The 19438-nt window shown below is 41.8% G+C and overlaps 1 protein-coding gene across 13 annotated transcripts in view; it reads left to right on the top strand.

Moving 5' to 3' along the window:
• szt2 (SZT2 subunit of KICSTOR complex) overlaps positions 1-19438 on the top strand; it is a 154746-nt gene that overhangs the window by 32289 nt on the left and 103019 nt on the right. For 11 of the 13 annotated variants that reach the window (XM_044198544.1, XM_044198549.1, XM_044198542.1 and 8 more), the window contains exons 16-32: positions 9-245; positions 893-971; positions 1141-1229; positions 2358-2526; positions 2690-2807; positions 3695-3808; positions 4012-4215; positions 4399-4496; positions 5332-5470; positions 5573-5896; positions 6079-6274; positions 8271-8318; positions 10199-10326; positions 13634-13901; positions 15564-15735; positions 15921-16013; positions 16649-16727. In XM_044198544.1, the coding sequence (XP_044054479.1) occupies positions 9-245; positions 893-971; positions 1141-1229; positions 2358-2526; positions 2690-2807; positions 3695-3808; positions 4012-4215; positions 4399-4496; positions 5332-5470; positions 5573-5896; positions 6079-6274; positions 8271-8318; positions 10199-10326; positions 13634-13901; positions 15564-15735; positions 15921-16013; positions 16649-16727 (2555 nt within the window). The remainder of the gene's footprint in view (positions 1-8; positions 246-892; positions 972-1140; positions 1230-2357; positions 2527-2689; positions 2808-3694; positions 3809-4011; positions 4216-4398; positions 4497-5331; positions 5471-5572; positions 5897-6078; positions 6275-8270; positions 8319-10198; positions 10327-13633; positions 13902-15563; positions 15736-15920; positions 16014-16648; positions 16728-19438) is intronic. The other 2 variants (XM_044198540.1, XM_044198551.1) reach the window with 1 other exon arrangement.

Genomic DNA, 19438 nt, shown 5'->3' with positions numbered 1-19438 from the left:
CTTTGCAGGTATGAGAAGCTGCCATTGGACTTCAGGACTCCCTTCATTTTCAACATGGAGAACTTTCCTCAGCCCTCCAACAGTGCCATCCCCCTCAGCGTGGCAGCCAACCGCACAGCCTCCTCCACCTTGGCCTCTCTGTCTCGGTACTTCCTGCACCAGCGCTGGGTGTGGGCCGTGCAGAGCAGCCAAGGACCCACTGTGGCCATGCAGGCTGTCGCTCACATCCTGTGCATGCTTTCAGAGTGAGTTCACACTCGTCCTTTGTCTTAGGACGGGTTTTTCGTGGTGCCCATATTCAAGTAGTATTTCAAGTTTGTTCAGATAAAGAGCACATTTGCTTATCAATATCAGAAAACGTTGCAATATTTGAATATCAGCTTTTAATTGAGAATGTACAGTATTTACTGTATAACATGACTGTTGAGTGGATGATAAACTAAGATGGAGCAGCAGGAAAGTTTGTTTTAATAAACCGGTGATCCAAAGCAGTCTGTTACACTTAGGCTTCACAGCACATTTCAACAACAAGGCAATTCACTTCAGTTTTATTTATATAGTTCATAACAGAAGTTATCTCATTGCACTTTTCCCATAGAGCAGGTCCAGACTGTACTCTTAAAATATTCAGAGTGCTTTACATCTTATCAACACAGGTTGTTAGTGTATTCCATACATTCAAAGTCGCATTGCAACAAACTTCGATTGCAGTTAAACAGTAAATTCTGAGTTCTGAGAGAAGCGGTGACAAATGTGATCTGAGGTTTCTACAGCTGCTTCAGTACTGCTTGGCTCCTAAATGCTTAAAGACATAGCAGCCGGATTGGTTTAATGTGGGACAAGCAGCTTGGTGGAACTGGCTGGCTGAACATCTCTCTTGATGCGTGTGTAGGATCCGTATATCAGAAGGCTTTCACTTTGCTGCCAGTGGAGAGGGCATCGTTAACATGGTGATCGAGCTGCCAATGAAGGTAAACAACGGCAGGACACCAAATTATTTAGAACACTAACACTGCTGACCTTTTCCATTTGCACCATTTGCTTGATTTTATCTTCAGCTCTGTAATGCCTATGTGCACTTGTGTGTGGTATTATTACTGGCCCTAATTTGTTTCCACTGAATTAAATTTCTATCCTCAGGGCATGTCAGGGGACACGGACAGAGAGAGTCACTCTTGTATCGTTCAGTACATCCTGTTTCCACCTCACTCTACATCTACGAAGGACAGGTAAGACTGGCAGTAGCCATCCGTATAGAACACCTTATTGTAACGACTGTGCTCAGACTGACGTGCTTAAAAGATAAAAGCCCCCTCATTCATTTGAATGTGGTGCTGATGCTGAACTTAACTCACGTAAGCACACATTCCTGGTACATTATAACAGGAGCAGCGTAATTCTTCTTTTTACCTTGCGATCATCTCGAAGGATGATGAAATGATTGCTGCCGTGATAATATTCGTAAAGTTTTGTAAACCACTGCAGTGTTTTGGCATCTTATAAGCCTTCAAACCCCTGGATGTGTTACATGTCACCTGTACCCGAAGAAGCAGCCACTTGTTTTTGAACGTAGTACTATATTCGGTTTGAACGCCAGCAGTTGTAAAATAAGAAAAATGGTGCAGGATATGTGTTTCAGCCTAGTGATCTCATGTCCTAACCAGTCAGTAGCGAGTGATGGATAAATACTCAAATACTAAATAGTCATTTTCAGTTGACATGGAGGCTGTGGCTGTGTGCTAGAAGCAGTTAATATTTTTCACAACATTCGAAGAAATATGCCAGTTTAAGAGTTCTTATTTCTGTACAGCTGTGTCCAACTTGTTCACACTTGTCCCCATTTTTGCAGCCATTTTACTGTCACTATTTTCCATTGGTGTAGCTAGCTAGCGATATAGGAAAATGACATCCCCCTTCTTAACCCCACCCACAAAGCTCTGATTGGTCAACTGTTTCGCCAAACCGCAGTGAGGACAACATCAGAGCTGTGTGTATCGCTGAGCGAATCAGAGATGTGCACGGTGGTTCAGAGGTCTGGAACCAGGCTGTGCACTGCTGTCTGCCAGGGTGTAGTTTTTGATACTACCGTAAGATGGTGCCAAAGAAAGAGATGTTCAAATTCTACACCAGCGTGGCCAAACTATGTGCCACCCCTGTTCTACATGGAGTGGCTTTAACTCACATGTGTGCTCTGCATACCTTGGCATTCATACTGACCCTCCTTCATGAATACTGGCACCAAGTCTGCTTTGCCTTATTATTATTATTATTATTGTGTATTGTGACTGAACTCTGAGGAGTTGAACAGATCCCCTAATTTCATTGCCTGTTGTGTTTTGTCTTTGATGGGACTCCAGCTTCTCCACTGATGACGACAACGACACGGAGGTGGAGGCTGTAGATGTGGACACAGAGCTGAACCTTGTGACAGAGTGCTGGGTAGAACCACAGAGCGGCACAGTGATGAACTGCATGGACCAGCATCGCCACTTCCAGGGCCTCAAATACCAGGAGATCCCTCAGGCAGTGTGTATAACTAGTTTCCACAGCATTTCATTTTGAAATAGAGTTGAGGAAGGGATCTGGGGGCCAGTCCAAATCTCTGTGTGCATGCAAAGAGCTCAGTTAGATGAATCGTATTTAAGAAGCATTAGGTTGTGTTTAATAGTGCCCTGTTGTGTTGTTATAGATCTTCCCAAGGGATCTGGCCTGTATGTCCACCATGATGACCTTTGAGTATTTGAGCCAACTGTGTCAGAATAAGGACCAGGTCTGCTCACTGCCAGCTGGACTCAAGGATGTGAGAGGTAATACAACACACTGCTGTTTAGAAAATCACATTTTGTACATTGCACTTAGTGTCAATTCTCAAATGGTTGCCAGCAGCGGTGGAGGACGCATTCAGATCCTGTAAGTAAAAGTAGCAATACCACACTGTAAATACTTCTTTACAAGTAAAAATGTGTTGTAATGTAATGAACTTTTATGAGTAAAAGTATGTAATTATCATTATCAAAATGTACCTAAAGTATCAAAAGTAAAAGTACTCAATATGCAGGAAATGGATACAAAACCCCTGTAATACAGTAAATACCATAAATTCTCAAATAGAAACCAATATTTAAAAAATGGATTCTGGAAGAATAACCGGGGGCATGGCCAACACCACCAAATACAGTCAGGGCACTAATAAAGGCCAGGTGAAAAACATTGAGGACGGGAGGAATTTCTTGTACCAGAATGGTTCACATGATAAATTCAGCATAATGTACATTTCCACAGCCGTACACCGCTGCTCGGAGTTTCTCTTCTGTAAGAGAAATACTGTTCACTGATTGATTCCAGTCACTTCTACTTGGCTGTTTTTTCTATGGATGTGTCAAACTACCAGCAAAGGGAGGATTATGGCATTTGAGCCGCTTGAAGGCTTTTAATGTGAAGCATCTGTGCAGGAATTGCTGATTTTATTAACAGTAATTGAAAAACTGCCAAATTGATTGAGATTGGAAATTACTGAAGATTCATTCAAGTTTCTGCCAGTGTACCAATATATTTGTGTTGTTCTAATACCTGTCCCCTGCAGCCACTGGCTCTGTCAAATTACGTGTTCTTTGTAATGTAAAATGTGTGTATTGCTCTACTTGAAAGGCAAAGTCTTTGTAAATTGATGGCTGGGTTTCCTCTGTGTGAGCAGGAGAAGCCCTGGCCTCTGAGGACAGCATTCACATGGTTCCTTTCCAGTTTGACCTCATTCAGCTGCTCCCAAAATGCCAGCAGGTTGAGCTCTTCTTCCTCACATTCAGTACAGGTACTGTACTCATGCAGTCCGTCTGCACAGTTTACTTCAGCGATGAGAATAATATACATCCACCATGAAATAAATCCTTTTTCTATAGCAATTTACAATGAAATAAAAAACTGGCGAAGTCAAAGAATACCAGGGAATACTTTGAAGACACAGTAAGGGTTCCTTGTTGTATGTGTGCCCGTATGTGTTGTATGTGTCCGTAGCCGTGGAGAATGAGGAGCAGGTTCACAGCTCCCCCTGTCTGCCCAACGAGCTGCTGCTCAGCCTCTTCCACAGCAGCCTGGAGCACGAGCTCAGTGACAGAGAGATCCCGTTAGCTGACGGCGACCACGTCGCCTTCATGCACCATATCTTAGAGCGAGAACGAGACGGCCATGTCGCTCCTTTCTCCCTACCTGTTATTAAAGGTCAGTACATCTCATCTCAGCGGTTATTCCTGCCAATATATGCGACTTTGTGCCACTTTAACAGAACTATGGGGCTTTTAGGTGATGACATGGACCTCTGGTGTCCAATTGTATGAGATACAGGAAGGGCTTCCTGGTGAGTCACTGTCTCTTTTCTGCCTTTTATGTTTTGGGTTTTGTCAGAGGAGTGTGTAAAGCCTCCAGACAGACAGGACACTATGACGTCATTCCACACCACTGGCAGCAGCAAAGAGGTGATGGGATCCACCAGCACTTTACAGGTAATCCCATCCATAATAATAAATCAGTGTTCTCATAAACATTATGTGTAGTACAATATCAGAATGTAATGTAATATTTTAATATATTCATTGTTATATATATTTCATTAATATATTTATACAGCTGGCATTACCAGACTAAAGGTGGAACTAATGAAATATAGAAGAGTTGTGGTGGGGTTTCCATATACCAACCATATGTCATATTCATATCACAAACATGTCATGGCAAAACGAAACACATTTACCTGAGCATATGACACCTTCAGAGTAGTCTGAGAGGGAACACGTGGTCTAATATCATGTTAAAAATGAACCCTCTGTCTTACTGTACATCTTCATATTGGCCTAGTGGTCAAAAAGGTTTGTTTTATGTGAATTGTGAATTCTGTGTAAGTTAGCTTGTGTGGATCATACTCTGTATGGTAAAATGTGTTGATTTGTGTATCGCAAAATTCTGTAATAAAAACCGTTATAAATAGCCAGCCCTAACAAATAAAGGCCAGCCAGATAAAAACATTGTGGAGGGGTTGAATTAACTTTACTGTAATGGCTGACACAATAAATTCAGTATAATGTACAATTCCACTGCACTAACTCCATTAGTACAACAATAGCGTCATGTCATACTCACCATTCTGCTGCTCTGTGTTTTTCAAACACACATACTCACTAATTCATTCACTAATTCATTCCAGTTGGTACTACTCTGCCCTGTTAAACTACTGTCAATGAAACTCAACACTTCCTGCTGATTTTTCACATTAAAAGTCTTACCATGGAAATGTACTACAAGTACAGTAATAAACATGTGTTTCCTCTGTGTCTTTGGCAGAGTTTCAGTAATGCAGACCTTGTGGATGAAGAGGCCTTGCTGGGGGAGAGCAGCTGCTCTACGCCGCAGTGGAGGTGCTACGCCAAGTACATCAGCTCCCAGCAGATCCTCCTCACCTTCCTCCCTGCTTCCTTCACTGGTACAGCTTGAATTTTGTTTACTTTAATGTGCTTCTTAGATTTTCAACCCTATTCTCACAATGCAAAAGAGTTAAATGTGGATGTTTATGTTCATTTTGCAGATGTTCTGATGTTGATGGCGTCAGGGCTGGAGACAGAGCCTCAGAGTAACATCAGCACGCAGGAGGACGACACTCTGACTCCCAGCAACAAATCTCAGGCTGACTCACTGTCCGGCTCCACCAGTGGGCTGGAGAGGTCTGAATCCAGCCTCAGTCTGGCCAGTAAACTGCAAAGGAGCTCCAGCAGTGGACACTTTACCGGCAGGTCCCCTGTACTCTCATCACGGTCCGAAGGCCAGACTGGGCCCGCTGACTCCCTGATCCTGGACCAGGACAGCTGGGACAGCAGAGTGTCAGAGACAGAGACCGGGACCCCAGGCTCAGGTCTAATGCTCTTGTCCAGAGTTTTAGTCCAAAACCAAATTGGTGTAGTCCAGTCAAAAATGCGTTAAGCAATGCCAAACACTTGTTAACTGTTACCACATTACATACATACTGTATATTTTATGCACAATATGTAGGGCTGAACGATTTGAGGAAAATATCTACTTTTCTAACTTTTCCAGATCTGGGTGAAAAAGAGGGAGTTCAGTTCTCTGAACCACAGGAGGCAGATTTCCACATCAGCTTCAACAGGCAGGTTTCCATTGACAGCAGCCAATTAAAGTGTCCAGTCTATGTCTACAACTGTTCCCTGGAGCACCTGAAGGAGCAACTGGTACACCCCAACTCCAGCCGCCAACCCAGGGACATCTTCTTCAGGTACTGTGTTCACCTGCAGGAAGAAAGACAAAGGCAGGGTCCAAATATTGAAACAAAGAAAACTGGTACCCATGTGAAAAAGTTTTCAAGGAATTAAGGTATATCAGAATAACAGATTTTAGATTTTGATCAATGCTGTGAGGTTTTTCGCTTTCCAGACATCACATGTCTTTCAAACAGCGGGCCTGTTCTGCAGCAGAACCATACTCTATGATCAGCTTGATTGGAACACTTAAGGTTCCAGTGGCTTGTTGAGATATATACTGACTATCAGCTAATCCTAAATTGCAAGTAAGAAAGTGAACAGAATTGATCTTTGCAGTGAGAATTGGCATGGCAATATTACTTACTATTAACTTACTATGTCGTCAACATTAATTATTAGGGAAATTCCAGTTTATTATAACTTGGGTCTTATTTTTGTAGTTTTGGCTATCACTCCTATCAGTAATAATAATACTGTACTCACCAAGGTAATTTCTGGAATCTGGGACCACAGTGACATCACTAAAAAGTAGTCAGCCAACTCATGTGGAGCAGATAATATGTGAATGTAGAGTATTTGCAATGTTGATATTTAGTGTCTAGTCTCTGACGATAATAACTTCCCCCTTAAGGGAAGATAGACTCACCCACAATTGACTAATACAACCAGAGATGATAGAGTTGTGAAGTGAAGTCCAAGCATCACTTTCTTTCCACTGGGGTACTACATGGATCTGTGCTTGGTTCCCTTCTTTTTTTCTTTTGCATTTCTGCTTTATTGTGTGATAGTGATAGCTGGAGTGAGACAGGAAAGATCCCAGCCAGTCCTTCTGTTCAGCACAACAACCTCACTCTCTCCAGCAAAGTCTGCATGAAATCTGGACATTGTGATTGATGACCAACTGACTTTTGAGCATGGCAACCACTTACACAAAATCTACGATCTGCAAATGAACGAGTAATCGGGGCACCCCGGTATCTCACCTGGTAGAGCCCATGTTCAAGGCTGAGTCCTTACCACAGCGGCCCGGGTTCCAATCCAACCCACGGCCCTTTGCTGCATGTCATCCCTCCTCTCTCACCCACATTTCCTGTCTCTCTTCAGCTATTCCTGTCAAATAAAGGCAAAAAAAGAGAAAAGAATGAGTAATCCTACCATCACTGCAAGCCAGGACATCTCAGAAATCTCTTCCTCAGTGGTGGAACAAGTTACTGAACTCAGTTCAGTCAGCAGAATCCCTTTCTGTCTTCAGAAATCACTTGAAGACCTACCTCTTCTGAGAGTACTTACGCTATCTATCGCTTGATCCTTCTCTAGCCCTTTCTCAAAAAAAGTAGACCCTTCTATGTACCCCTGCAGCCTTGTGGTGTCTGTGTCAGGTGGAAAATGGAACTGAGTGTTGCAGCACTTATTCTCTTAACTCAGAATCTGAAAGTGACCCGACTTAAATTGCTGTAAGTGTAAATTTAATCTTCTGCTCACCGTTAATGCCGCATGCAACAGAAATTTACGCACTGTGATTTGAAGTTTAGTACCAAATGCATCCTGGGAATCATAGATTTACGTCTCTCCTTCAGTTTTTCGTCCACAGACTTGTGCTTTTGACTTCTTATCAATAAACCCGATATTTTCTAATACATCAAAACATCTTTTGTACTAATAATTCAACCAGGAGAGTTTCATGGCCATCCAAGCCGTAGAAGAGTTAACATTCAGCTAACATTGTTGTGGTTTAGATAATCTGGATAGACTATTGGTTTGTTTACAATCTGTCTGATGTGTGAATACTTTGTGTTCCCAGATTTCAGCAATTACTTTGGTGAGTACAATGTTATCGGTTGTACAAAGCTACATAAAGAAGAGCCAAGTTGTAATAAACATGGATTATCCTTTAATCAAATTATTTCCCAACCTTTGTGTGACATAACTGATCCATGAATTTTGTCAGAAGTAAGTTGCAGTCCAGTTGTTAACATGTGTGTCTCTGGTTGTCTTCACACGTGAGAATAGAGCTCAAGATGCTGAGTCCTGGGAGATGAATCAGCAGATGAAGTTCAGGTAGCACTGCTTGATTCTGTTTCTCTGCTCTCTTTCACTCTCTGCTGAGGTGCTGCTCAGCTTTCATTGGATGCCTTGTGTGGGGCCTTTTAGGGCTTGGTTGTACAAGAAAATGCACTGATTGCCTTTCATCTTTTTCTGCTCGTTAAAGATACAAGCATTTTGACAGTGACATTGAGCAAATGAAATATTCCTTTCAATGTGAATTTCTGTTGCACTAATAATAAGTGCAGATACAGCTAGGAATATTAGTGCTATTGGTTGAAGGCACCCAGCTGGTAAATAATAATAATAATACAACTTTATTTATAGAGCACTTATCAAAACAAAGCACAAAGTGCTTCACACAGAGAGAAATATAATAGCACAGTGAATTTAAAAAAACCCAATAAAATAGACAGCAGACAGGAAACTACCCAGATTTTCATGCACCCACAAATAAAATTTAACAGTGCCCAGACTCCCAACAGGTAGCCCAGTACTGTGGGTGTGACCTTAATAATGTGGCCATGTTTGAATATTTTGTGGTCAAAGTGCACCCATGACAGCTGCAACTAACATTATATCTGACTTCCTTTTTGTCACATACACTGGTGAGGAAACAGCGATCGAGTTTATGAAATTACATGTAATAAAAAACAGGACACTGTAGAAATCATACTGAAATACCACATATTGAGCCATCCATCTATGCTGATACCAAAGAAATGTATCAGCACCACAGAAAGGATCATTTACTGTAGGCATATTACAGTACTACGTTATTGATACCATTGAGGGAAAAAGAAGTTCTCTAAATGTATTAGGATTTAGTAGGTATGTGACAGACAATTGATTCATCAACATATCAGGATGCATTCGGTTGTTGATACACCTGCAGCAGTATCACAATACAGCACACTCTCCTTTGATACAGAGACGGATTAAAGTCATCCGCAGGTGAAAAGGTAAATGTTAAAACAGGAGACAAATTCTGGCTTCTGGTTTAATTGTGAGATGGAATATGATAGGCAGACACCAAATAAACTGAATTATTATTTGCCAAATTGAATGATTTTTTATATTTTTGTATTTAATTTTGAGTTTTACAATGCGTCATTTAAATGTAAATTCAATTTAACTAACTATTTTAGCTTTTTAAGATGTATAACTTTATCAGTTGCTAATTATTTAACACTGTAAGACTATTTGTTTCTGGTGGCACACTTCAGGCTGCATACATCTGTACATGTTGCTGTTCATGTTAAAGAGGTTCATGCAGAACGTTATGAACTGAAGTGAATTTAGTTCCAAAAGTAAAGTGCGTGTAGTACTAACAGTTTAGACCATAAATGGACTGCTATCGCTCTGTTTATTGTACTCCAGCCGGTATAGCTGTGCTTGCTGCAGCTTTGCAGGTGAGTGTGTATGTTGCAGCAGTGCAGCGGTTTGTCTTGAGTGACCTTTTGACAGCTTGCTGTTACATGGATGAAAACACTTTGTTCCAAAGCACCATCTTCAAGGTCTTTTTTCACCTGTTTCATGTTTCTCCCTCCCGTTTGTCCTGATAAATGAATTTTTTTGAATACGGCGCTTCAAAATGCTGATTGACAGGTTCAGCTGTCCCTCACAGGCTTGTTGGCTTCTTCGACTTTGCTTACTGTAAAGGAGATCTGGGCTAAAGCTGTCTAAATGCTTATGGAAAATTATATGGAACGGAAATGTATGTATTTTAAAGTGACATTGTATTTTTACAGTTATGTGGATAAACATAAATCTAATGGAAAATATTAAATTAAGTTATAGTCCATGTGGGTTCAGCACATCCTTCATTAGTCTTTCTAACTGAGCATGTTTATTTCCTATCTTGGTGTGTTTGCTGTGCTGTTGTCCTCTGGTAGGTCACTGTCTCAGGACCGCAGCAGTCCGTCCCCTTGGACCGACCTCCTGGCTCAGCCTCACAAACACAAGGAGCTGGCCAACTACTGCAGCCTGCTGCAAGAGCATTACCACCAGAGCTACGTCACAGGTGACCTCCCTCCTCACCTCCCTCCACCAACATACACACACACACAAGATGTGTTTTATTAGTAACGATTTCTTTGAATATAATTTACGAGTAAAAATTCAAACTGTTGGAGCACCTTGTAGCTGAGTGGTTAGAGCACACGCCACATAACTGCAATGTCGCGGCTCGATTCCGCCCAGTGCCCTTTGTTGCATGTCATACCCCCTCTCTCTCCTCCCGTTTCCTGTCCAATAAAAAAATGATCATAGACAGTTTGAATTTTATTTTATTTTGTTAATCTGTTACCATCATTCTCTTCCGATACAGTACAAAATTGCTCAGTCAAGTATTTACACTATGACTCCTTTTATTAAACGCTGTAAATAGGAATTGGGTTATCTGCAAGGGGCTTTCTCTGGATATGCGATGTATACACTTCTTTATAGCATTAGAGGGAAAGGAAAGTACAAGGAAGAGGTAAATGAAACTCTCTCAGCTCCAAGCCATTGGTCACTCTAGGGATGGCAATGTCAGTCTGTACATCGTTCGGCCCTCCACTTTGATCCAGACAGAAATAACTCGACAACTATGGGATAGATTGCCATGGAATTTTGTACAAATGAATAATGGTCCCCAGAGGATGAATCCCACTGCCTTTTGTGATCCTCTGACTTTTCATCTAGCTCCAACATGAGGTTGACTTTATAGTTCCTTATTGAAATATCTCAACAACTGATAGATTGCCATGGAATTTAACACAATCATGGTCCAGAGGATGAATTGTAATAACTTTCATCTCCTGACTTTTCATCTAGCACCACCATAAGGTAAACATATTATTTTGTTCAATACTTCGCTTTATGAGCCAATACCTGCAAATTAATAACATTCATATTCAACAGTTTTTTGTGTAGCACATTTCAACAACAAGGTATTACAAAGTGCTTTACATAGGACCTAAAAGGCATTAAGACAAGATATAAATGAAACACAAGGCAATAAAAAAGACACACGTAAATATGATTTAATGGGAGTGAAATAAAATAGAAGCTAAAAATAAGCAAAAATAGAATACAACAGATTAAACAGTAAGAATGAAGATATGAATAAACAGTCCCAAATTTAACTTGAAATGAAGCGGCAAACAGAGAAGTCTTCAGCCTTGATTTAAAAGAACTGAAAGCAGACCTGCAGTTTTCTGGGAGTTTGATCCAGATATGTGGTGCGTAAAAACTGAACGCTGCTTCTCCAGGTTTAGTTTTGACTCTGGGGACTGAAAGCAGACCTGTCCCAGACGACCTGAGAGGTCTGGATGGTTCATAATGTAGCAGAAGATCAGAAATGTACTTTGACCCTAAACCATTCAGTGCTTTATAAACCAAGTAGTTCTCAGGGCGCCCCGGTTGCTCACCTGGTAGAACGTGTGGCCCACGTACCAAGACTTAGTCCTTATCGCAGTCCTTACCTTAGTCCTTTCTCTCTCACCCTTTCCTGTCTATCTTTGACTACACTATCAAAAAAAGATCAAAAATCTATTCTTTGCAGAAAGCCAGTATAAAGATCTGAGAACTGGAGTGATGTGATACACTTTCCTGGTTTTAGTGAGGACTATTATAAGAGTACGGTCTAGACCTGCTCTATAGGAAAAGCGCAATGAGATAACTTCTGTTATGAATAGGTGCTATATAAATAAAATTTAATTGAATTGACTCTGGCAGCAGTGTTCTGAATCAGCTTTTAGAGAGACCCGTAAATCAGAATCAGAAATACTTTATTGATCCCCGAGGGGAAACTCTGTTGCTACAGCATCTCACTATCACGTTAGTGCACACAGGAAAGACACCGTTACAGTAGTCGAACCTACTAAAGATGAACACATGGACAAGTTTTTCTAAATCCCACTGAGACATAAGTCCTCTAATTCTTGATATATATTCTTAAGGTGGTAGTAGGGTCAGATTTGTTGAATGCACCTACTCAGTACTTGTATGGGACCATATTCACCTGGTGGTATCGATATGATATAAATCTCTGTGTCATCTGCATAATGAAGATGCCCTCCAGACATGTATTAAAACATATATACAAATAGTCTGCTTGGGACAATAATGTGTGTCTGATACCTTTTTTCCGCATAAAAAAGTATAATTTCCGCATCAAATCCTTTAAAAAGACATCTGCTCCTTCTAGGTCATTAAAAATTCCAGAATCTATGAATATGCAAATCTTGTTCATTTCTAAAGTTTTCCTGCTGAACAGAAGATGTCTCCTACTTCACTGTAAAGTCCATTCTCAGTGTATGTGCACTGGCAGCTTCAAGTTTCTACATCACACTTGTATAAATTGCTAACTGGACCAGGATTGGCTTCCAAACTATTTGTGATGTCACAAATCATGTTCGTAGGCTCCACCCCTTATAATCTGATTTTCATGAAGCACAGAGAAACTTTCCATTTTCAGCAGAGGAATGTGAAAACAGCCTTCTAGTGTGCACACACATCATTCTGCACAGTGTAGCTCAGACATCCTACTGTAGAAACAAGAAGAAAAACATATTTTTGAGTGGAGGGGAACGTTGAATACTATACCAGAAAGTCCCACCCAGTTTTGCAGTCGGTGTAGTAATATGTTGTGGTTTACTGTGTCAAATGCAGCACTGACATCAAATGATACCAAGACTGAAACCACTGTCTGTGTTTTAGTGGGTGTCATTCAAGATGTTAACAAGAGCAGTCTTGGTGCTGTGGTGTGGTTAAAATCCTGACTGGAAAACATTGAAACAAATGTTTAGGGCCAGGGAGGTGTTTAGCTCTTGAAAAGCAGCCTTTTCAATTATCTAACTTAAGAATGGGAAGTTTGATATGAGCGTACCTATAATTGTTCATTAAAGTGATGTTTAGATTGTTCTTTTGTAAGAGTGGCTTAATAACTGCAGTTTTCATGGCCTGTGGGAAAGTGAGAGTAGAGAAGTGTTGACAATTTCAGAAGATTTGAGACCACGCAGTTAAAAACATTTTTGAAAAAGCCTGTGGGAAGAATATCAAGGCAGCAGCAGGAGGAGGATTTAAGATGTTGCACAATTTCCTCCAAGGTTATATGCTTGACAGGATCAAACTGTGTAGACAAGTCACTGACTTTGTTAGAATTTTTTTAAATATGCTGGTTTCTTTCAGGTTGGTTAATCGATAAATTGCAATGCTACAAATTGGACAGTTCTATTCTCAAGACAAAGTAGTGTGCAAAGTGTGTTTTTTAAAATACATATGAAATTCAGTGGCAGTGTGTGGAACACAGCATCAGTCATTGATTTGCTCACTGTGTTCCTCAGGTGTGTACCGCAGTCTGCAGCAGTCCAACAACATCAGCTCCCAGGATGTCCTGATGGCCATGGACTACTGTGAAGAATCCCTGCAGGAGATAGACATCACCTCCTTCCTGAAGACCCTCTGCGGACACATCAGAGTCTTCAGGGAGGATGGTGAGGCTCGCGGATGGGAAGGGAAACCAAAACCTTCAAGGAGCCCTGCCACCTTTATCATCGGAGAGGTTGAGGAGGACCGACCAGATGACAGGGCTGCCATGGCCTCCTCGTCCAGGTAAGACGATGTATATTAAACATAACCAACATTTACAACTTTATAGTTTATTACATAGAGCTAAAAGAATATAGTTCAGGGTGTGTCAAATAACAGTAGAGATAATTAAAACAACATGTACCTGCTTATGTTCAGCTTTGCATATAAAATTGCAATACTAAGGAGTAACCGCACACAGCTCCCTGTGATTTTATTAGAATCGTTGTAACCAACTACAGGTCCTCCTCAAATTCGATGAGGATTCATTTAAACCTTGAGGTCTGATAAGCCCTTCTTGTACGCATATCTTATTATAGCCTCTGTATTTCTTTCTATGTACCTCTGACACATATAATCCTAGCCTAGGTGTATTATTTTGTCCTTTTTCTTTTTTCTGATTGGATCTTTATGTACTCATGGCATGAAAAACAATGTGTATATAAAGAATATTTGTGATATTCCCCTCAGTTTATTTATATAAACAGTTTTTTAATATATTATGAGTATTTGACACATTATATATGCTTTGACTCTTGTTGCCCTTTGTGTCTTGTTAACCTATGGCAACCACCTTATTACTTAATTGAAGTGAGTGTTTGATAATTTTATTGTATCTTTTGTGACATATTGATTGGAGGTTTGTGCAAGACTCCTTTGAATTATCCTTATCCATTTACTAAACTTTAATAATAAATATAATTAATATAATATAATTAATATTGTATAATTATTACGTTAACAACAAACGTTAACAAAACTTTGTGAGCATTCAATGGCGCTTTTGCTCCAGGCTCTGTTCATTTCTGCCCCGGCCTCTGTCACGCTGCTGCCGCACTTTCTCTTTCACCGTCTGCTGTGGAGAATAGGGATACATTGTTGAGAATTTTTCCATTTCTTTGCTTCTATTAGCCACTGGTTTACTGACCTGTGAGTCGAGTCAGTGAGTGAGGTAGGCTACACACACACACACTCAGGGACACAGACGAGTCGGAGAAATCATTTCACATGGCCTGCTCTAAAAAGAGAAAAGTAGACAGCGAAAACAGAGCTTTTAATCCAGAATGGACAGACCGTTACATGTTCAATCTTCCCTTAGGCAGTTCAAAACCAGTATGTCTCATTTACGTCACACCACCGTGGCGATTATCAAAAGCAGCAATGTGAAGGGCCACTACGAGGCAAAGCACAGAGCATCTTTTGAGCAGCTTAACAAGGGGGATGGATTTTGGCATCCTCCCTCAAATTGCCTACTGCTCATCAGGAATACTAGGGGTACACACAATTAGTTGATGATTGATTGATCTTCACTCACAGTCACATCAATGAAGGTGTCAAGTCACTAAATGTAATTTGCAGAAAATCTAATGATTTAAACTGTTCAGCAAATGGTGCTGTTAAGTTGGTAAAGATCAAATTATACTTGACATTTACGTCACGCAGACATGTTATCGTAAATGTGACGGTCCACATGGTTGTCTTTGTGGTTGTGGTGTGATGTAAATATACCTTGGTGGTTAACAGTTTTTTGTTTCTGATAAACTGCAATCAGTGATGTAAGGAGTTCTTAAAAATCAATCAATGCTTTGACTTCACTGAGGTCAACGGGCAGCAATCATTCTTACGTTTCAGCCAGTTTTCTATGAGCTAACACAATTATTAATGTTGTGATATTTCTGGCTATAGTATTGAAATGGACGATGCCAGTGAAGCTGAATCTAGAGGGAAATCCTCTGGTCCTTCATCTCCACTGATCCTGGATGAGGCCAAGACAGCCAAGATCCCAGAGTTCCCTCTGACACCACTTCAGACACAGCCCAAGTGTGAAGTGTATCCAGATCTGCACAAAATAATTCAGGTATTGTCTGAAGTCTTACAGGTAAAATGATTAATCTCCTGCTCTTAATTTAATATTTTTAAAGTAGACCTTCTTGTTCCTTTTAATCATAGACTCTTGTCTGAGTAATTAGTAAGTACATGAGCTAATAAGCTAACAGAGTGAAACTGAACTGTCATTCATATTTAAACATAATCATTCGACAGGATAAATTCATGGAGATCGTGTCTCAGTATTTCAAAACTGTGCCTTCTAATCCACACTACTTCTTCTACTGCCCACCGTCATCCAAGAAAGAGGTAAGTTGACAAAGTTGTGTCTAACCCTTACCCATTGTTATTGTCTTTTGGCCAGACTGACTTTTCTTTGTTTTCATATCTTATCGTTCATGATAAAAATTAGTATTAGAGATTATACAGAGGAAAAGGAAATGGTTCTGGAATAACATTGGCTGGGGCAAAAAACTGCGTGAGCTGCGTCTCCCCAGACTTGCCATTGATTGGTTTGTAGACGGGCGTGTGTCTGACGTCGGCCGGTTGTCAATTCAGCGGGTAGCCTTGTATCGCAGTTTGAATGATTCTGACGATAGCCTGTCAGAACTTCCTGTAATTGGTCCGAACGTCCAAAACATCCAAAAACTGTTTTCACACTAGAAACGAACCGAACCATGGTTCAGTTGCATCCAGACCAAGAACGCCTCTTTTCGTCAGACCAAGGTTCGGCTGTTAGGTCCGAACCGTGGTCCGGGGGAGGTTTCACACCTGTAATTTTGGGTCGGATCAAACTGAGAAGTCAGAAAGTCCGGACCAAACAAGGTAGGTGTGAAATGGCCCTAAAAGATAAATGAATGATGTCTGATGTCTCCCACATCCCCACATGAATGCTGCTGTTGATTAGACTGGATGGACCTTTGCACTGTGGTTTGTCTCCTCAGGAGGACTCAGAGGATGGTGAGATAGGGAGGAGACCCAGTGAGGAGCTGGTATCAGAGGCTGAGCCAGCTACTGAGGACGGTGAGGATCATTCAAAAATGTTTAAAAGCTTTAATTAGGTATTTTTAAAATATTTTCATTGTAGTTAGGGACACCCGTCAATTAAATTGTTTAATTCTGACAATGCATTCACACAGTCAGTTGAAATGTTGTTGGACAATCAGAATTATTCAGCAAACAACAAACCTAAAAAACAGAATAAACTAAATATTAAGATTAAGTGTAAGATCTTATTTCAGTGTCAGAACTGCATGTTTTATAAAGCTTACATCAGCTGCTTTGACCTATGTGAAGGGAGCAGCAGGGGACAGATTCTTAATGTAAAGTTAAGTTAATCAGTCAGGTAAAGTAGGTTCTGTTTCATTCCTTCCTGACTGCCAGTGGCAGTACGTTCTGCACAGGTCGAGTTCTTATATAAACACGTGTATGACGTGTTGGCTGCCTGCACATCCCAGCTATAAATACCACGTGGTAACCTACATCCGGCCTCTTCGATCTTCTTGCTGTCAGCCTGCCGTTCTCCGCCAGTTTATCGCTCCAGGGATCCGTGTTTAGGTTCTGTATTTTACTTGCAGGTCCAGGAGAGCTAAGCACGTTCTGTGTTGTTTGGTATTTGTCATCCTGCCTGTGACTTAATGGTCAAAGTGAAATTTGCCCTCTAAGGGTGTGGTTGACAGGTTATCCTGCCTCTCTTTTCTTTCTTATCTGAAGGTTTTCGAGCGTCTTTGTCTTTGTGCTGGCTTGCTCACCAGCTACACTGACTGTCTTAAACAGCTGGTTATGTTATTTAATTCCTCCGGTGCTAGAGGTTCCAGTCACATGCAGTGGTTAGTCCACAGCTCTCATTTGGATTTCCTAGCCTAGTTTGTTTAGTTACCTTAAAGACATGCAGCTAGCTTTGACCCTGCAGCTGGTCTTTAGCTAGCTGCTGACATATTTCTGGAGGTTCCAGTCACATTCTGTGGCCAGCAACTGTTCTCGCTTTGATTACCTGGCTATACTTGCAATTCAGTTGAACAGGCTAGCAGCAGGTTGGATTAGCCTGACTGGCTAACCACTTGTTTGTCTGGTTGCATTTGTGATATTACGTCTGCTAGAGGTTCTGATTTGCATCCTGTGGCCTTCGTCACAGTTCTCGCTCAGATTTCCCAGCCTGACCCCTTATCTGAATTGAAATGATGCTGGTGTGTGCCTCTTGTGAAGCTCAACCTCAGGTTGACGATGGCCATGAGTTGTGCCCCATGTGTCTGGGAGTGGGTCACCTTAGCCATGTCTGACCCATGTATTAAGTGCCACACTTCTCTCGAAGGCTTATGACACTGCTGCCCGGATGGCCCTTATTGGAAACTCCATCTCCATGCTCCTTCTCACCTAGTCCTGAATGTTACAGCTTGAGTGGGAAGGAAGAGTTTGGTGACACAAACGACGCAGCACTTCAGGCCTTCGGTTTGATGTCCAGAGAGCTTGGCTGTTTGATGTCCACCCTCGTTGTCACATGACGTCAGGTGTGGCTTGCACAGGTGCCAATGTCTGATGACTGTAGACAAACACTGGAAAGCTTCCTGTGGTGCTAGGCCAGTTGTTTGGGCCAGAGGCAGAAAAATCATTGGTGCACAGGAAACAGTCAAGCCAGGCTTCAGAGGCCAGTGGTCTTTGGGGTAGGTGCACGGGACCCCCGCCCCAGCACTCCAGGAAACGCGGCGCACAGTGGCCCACAACGCTCACATCACCTAAACGCAGTGCCACAACCCTGGCAACAAAACCAGGTTGCTACAGGCAATTGGCGGCGGCCCAGAGGCGAGCAACCTCAGCGGTTACAAGGGCATAACCATCGCTCCCCCAAATACACCTCAAAGCACATACTGAGGGCCTCGGGTCAGTGGAGCGCAGATTTTCACAGCAGCACCTTGACTACTGGGAAGCCCATTCCCAAGATGCATGGGTTTTGAAAACACTGTCACAGGGTTACAGGTTGCAGTTCCGCCGCTGGCCCCCACCACCCTCAGGTGGCCCAGTTTTTGTCACAGGAGATGGCCTTTTTGCATCCAAAAGTCCTCCCATTTGAATGCTTCGTACAATTGATATCCTTCAGACCATCACTCCAGGAGAGTGGTTCACCTCCATAGCTCTCAAGGACGCCTACATTCACGTTCCTGTTCATTCAGAACACAATAAATTACTTCGCTTTGCCTTTCAAGATCAGTGTGCCATTTTTTCATCCAGCCTGTCCCTGGCTCCTCGCATTTTTACAAGTGGGGCAAATGAGGGCAGCCTTGACATGATTCGCCCTTACCTCGATGACCCAGAACAAAAAACATCCAGGGACCTCGGTCATATCGAGGCACTGGGCATGTCTGTGAATCGGGAGAAGAGCTAGTTTCATCCACCGTTATCGGCCTGTCTCTGGATTCAGTCTCCTGACTGTGGAGCGGGTAGATTTGATTCGGTACTACTACAATCTTTCCTTCTTGGGGCAAGTTTGATTGTCCAGACCTGGCTCAGGCTGCTGGGAGTGCTAACAGCAGCTTCAGCAATCACACCCATGGGGTTGCTGCATCTATGCGCCCTGCAGAGGTGGTACAACAGCCTCCACATGGACCCTCGTTTGTACAGGAGGGTCAAGGTCAGAGTGGGAAAAAAAAGTTTTATTTTGCAATTATTATTATTATGATGATTATCTTTTTACAAATATAGAAGTGGAGTCTGTGAGACTCCAAATGATGAAGTAAGGC

The sequence above is a fragment of the Siniperca chuatsi genome, linkage group LG6 (assembly GCF_020085105.1).
Source record: "Siniperca chuatsi isolate FFG_IHB_CAS linkage group LG6, ASM2008510v1, whole genome shotgun sequence".
Lineage (NCBI taxonomy): Eukaryota > Metazoa > Chordata > Actinopteri > Centrarchiformes > Sinipercidae > Siniperca > Siniperca chuatsi.
Note: the sequence above shows the minus strand (reverse complement) of the source record. Positions and strands in the feature narration are given on the sequence as shown.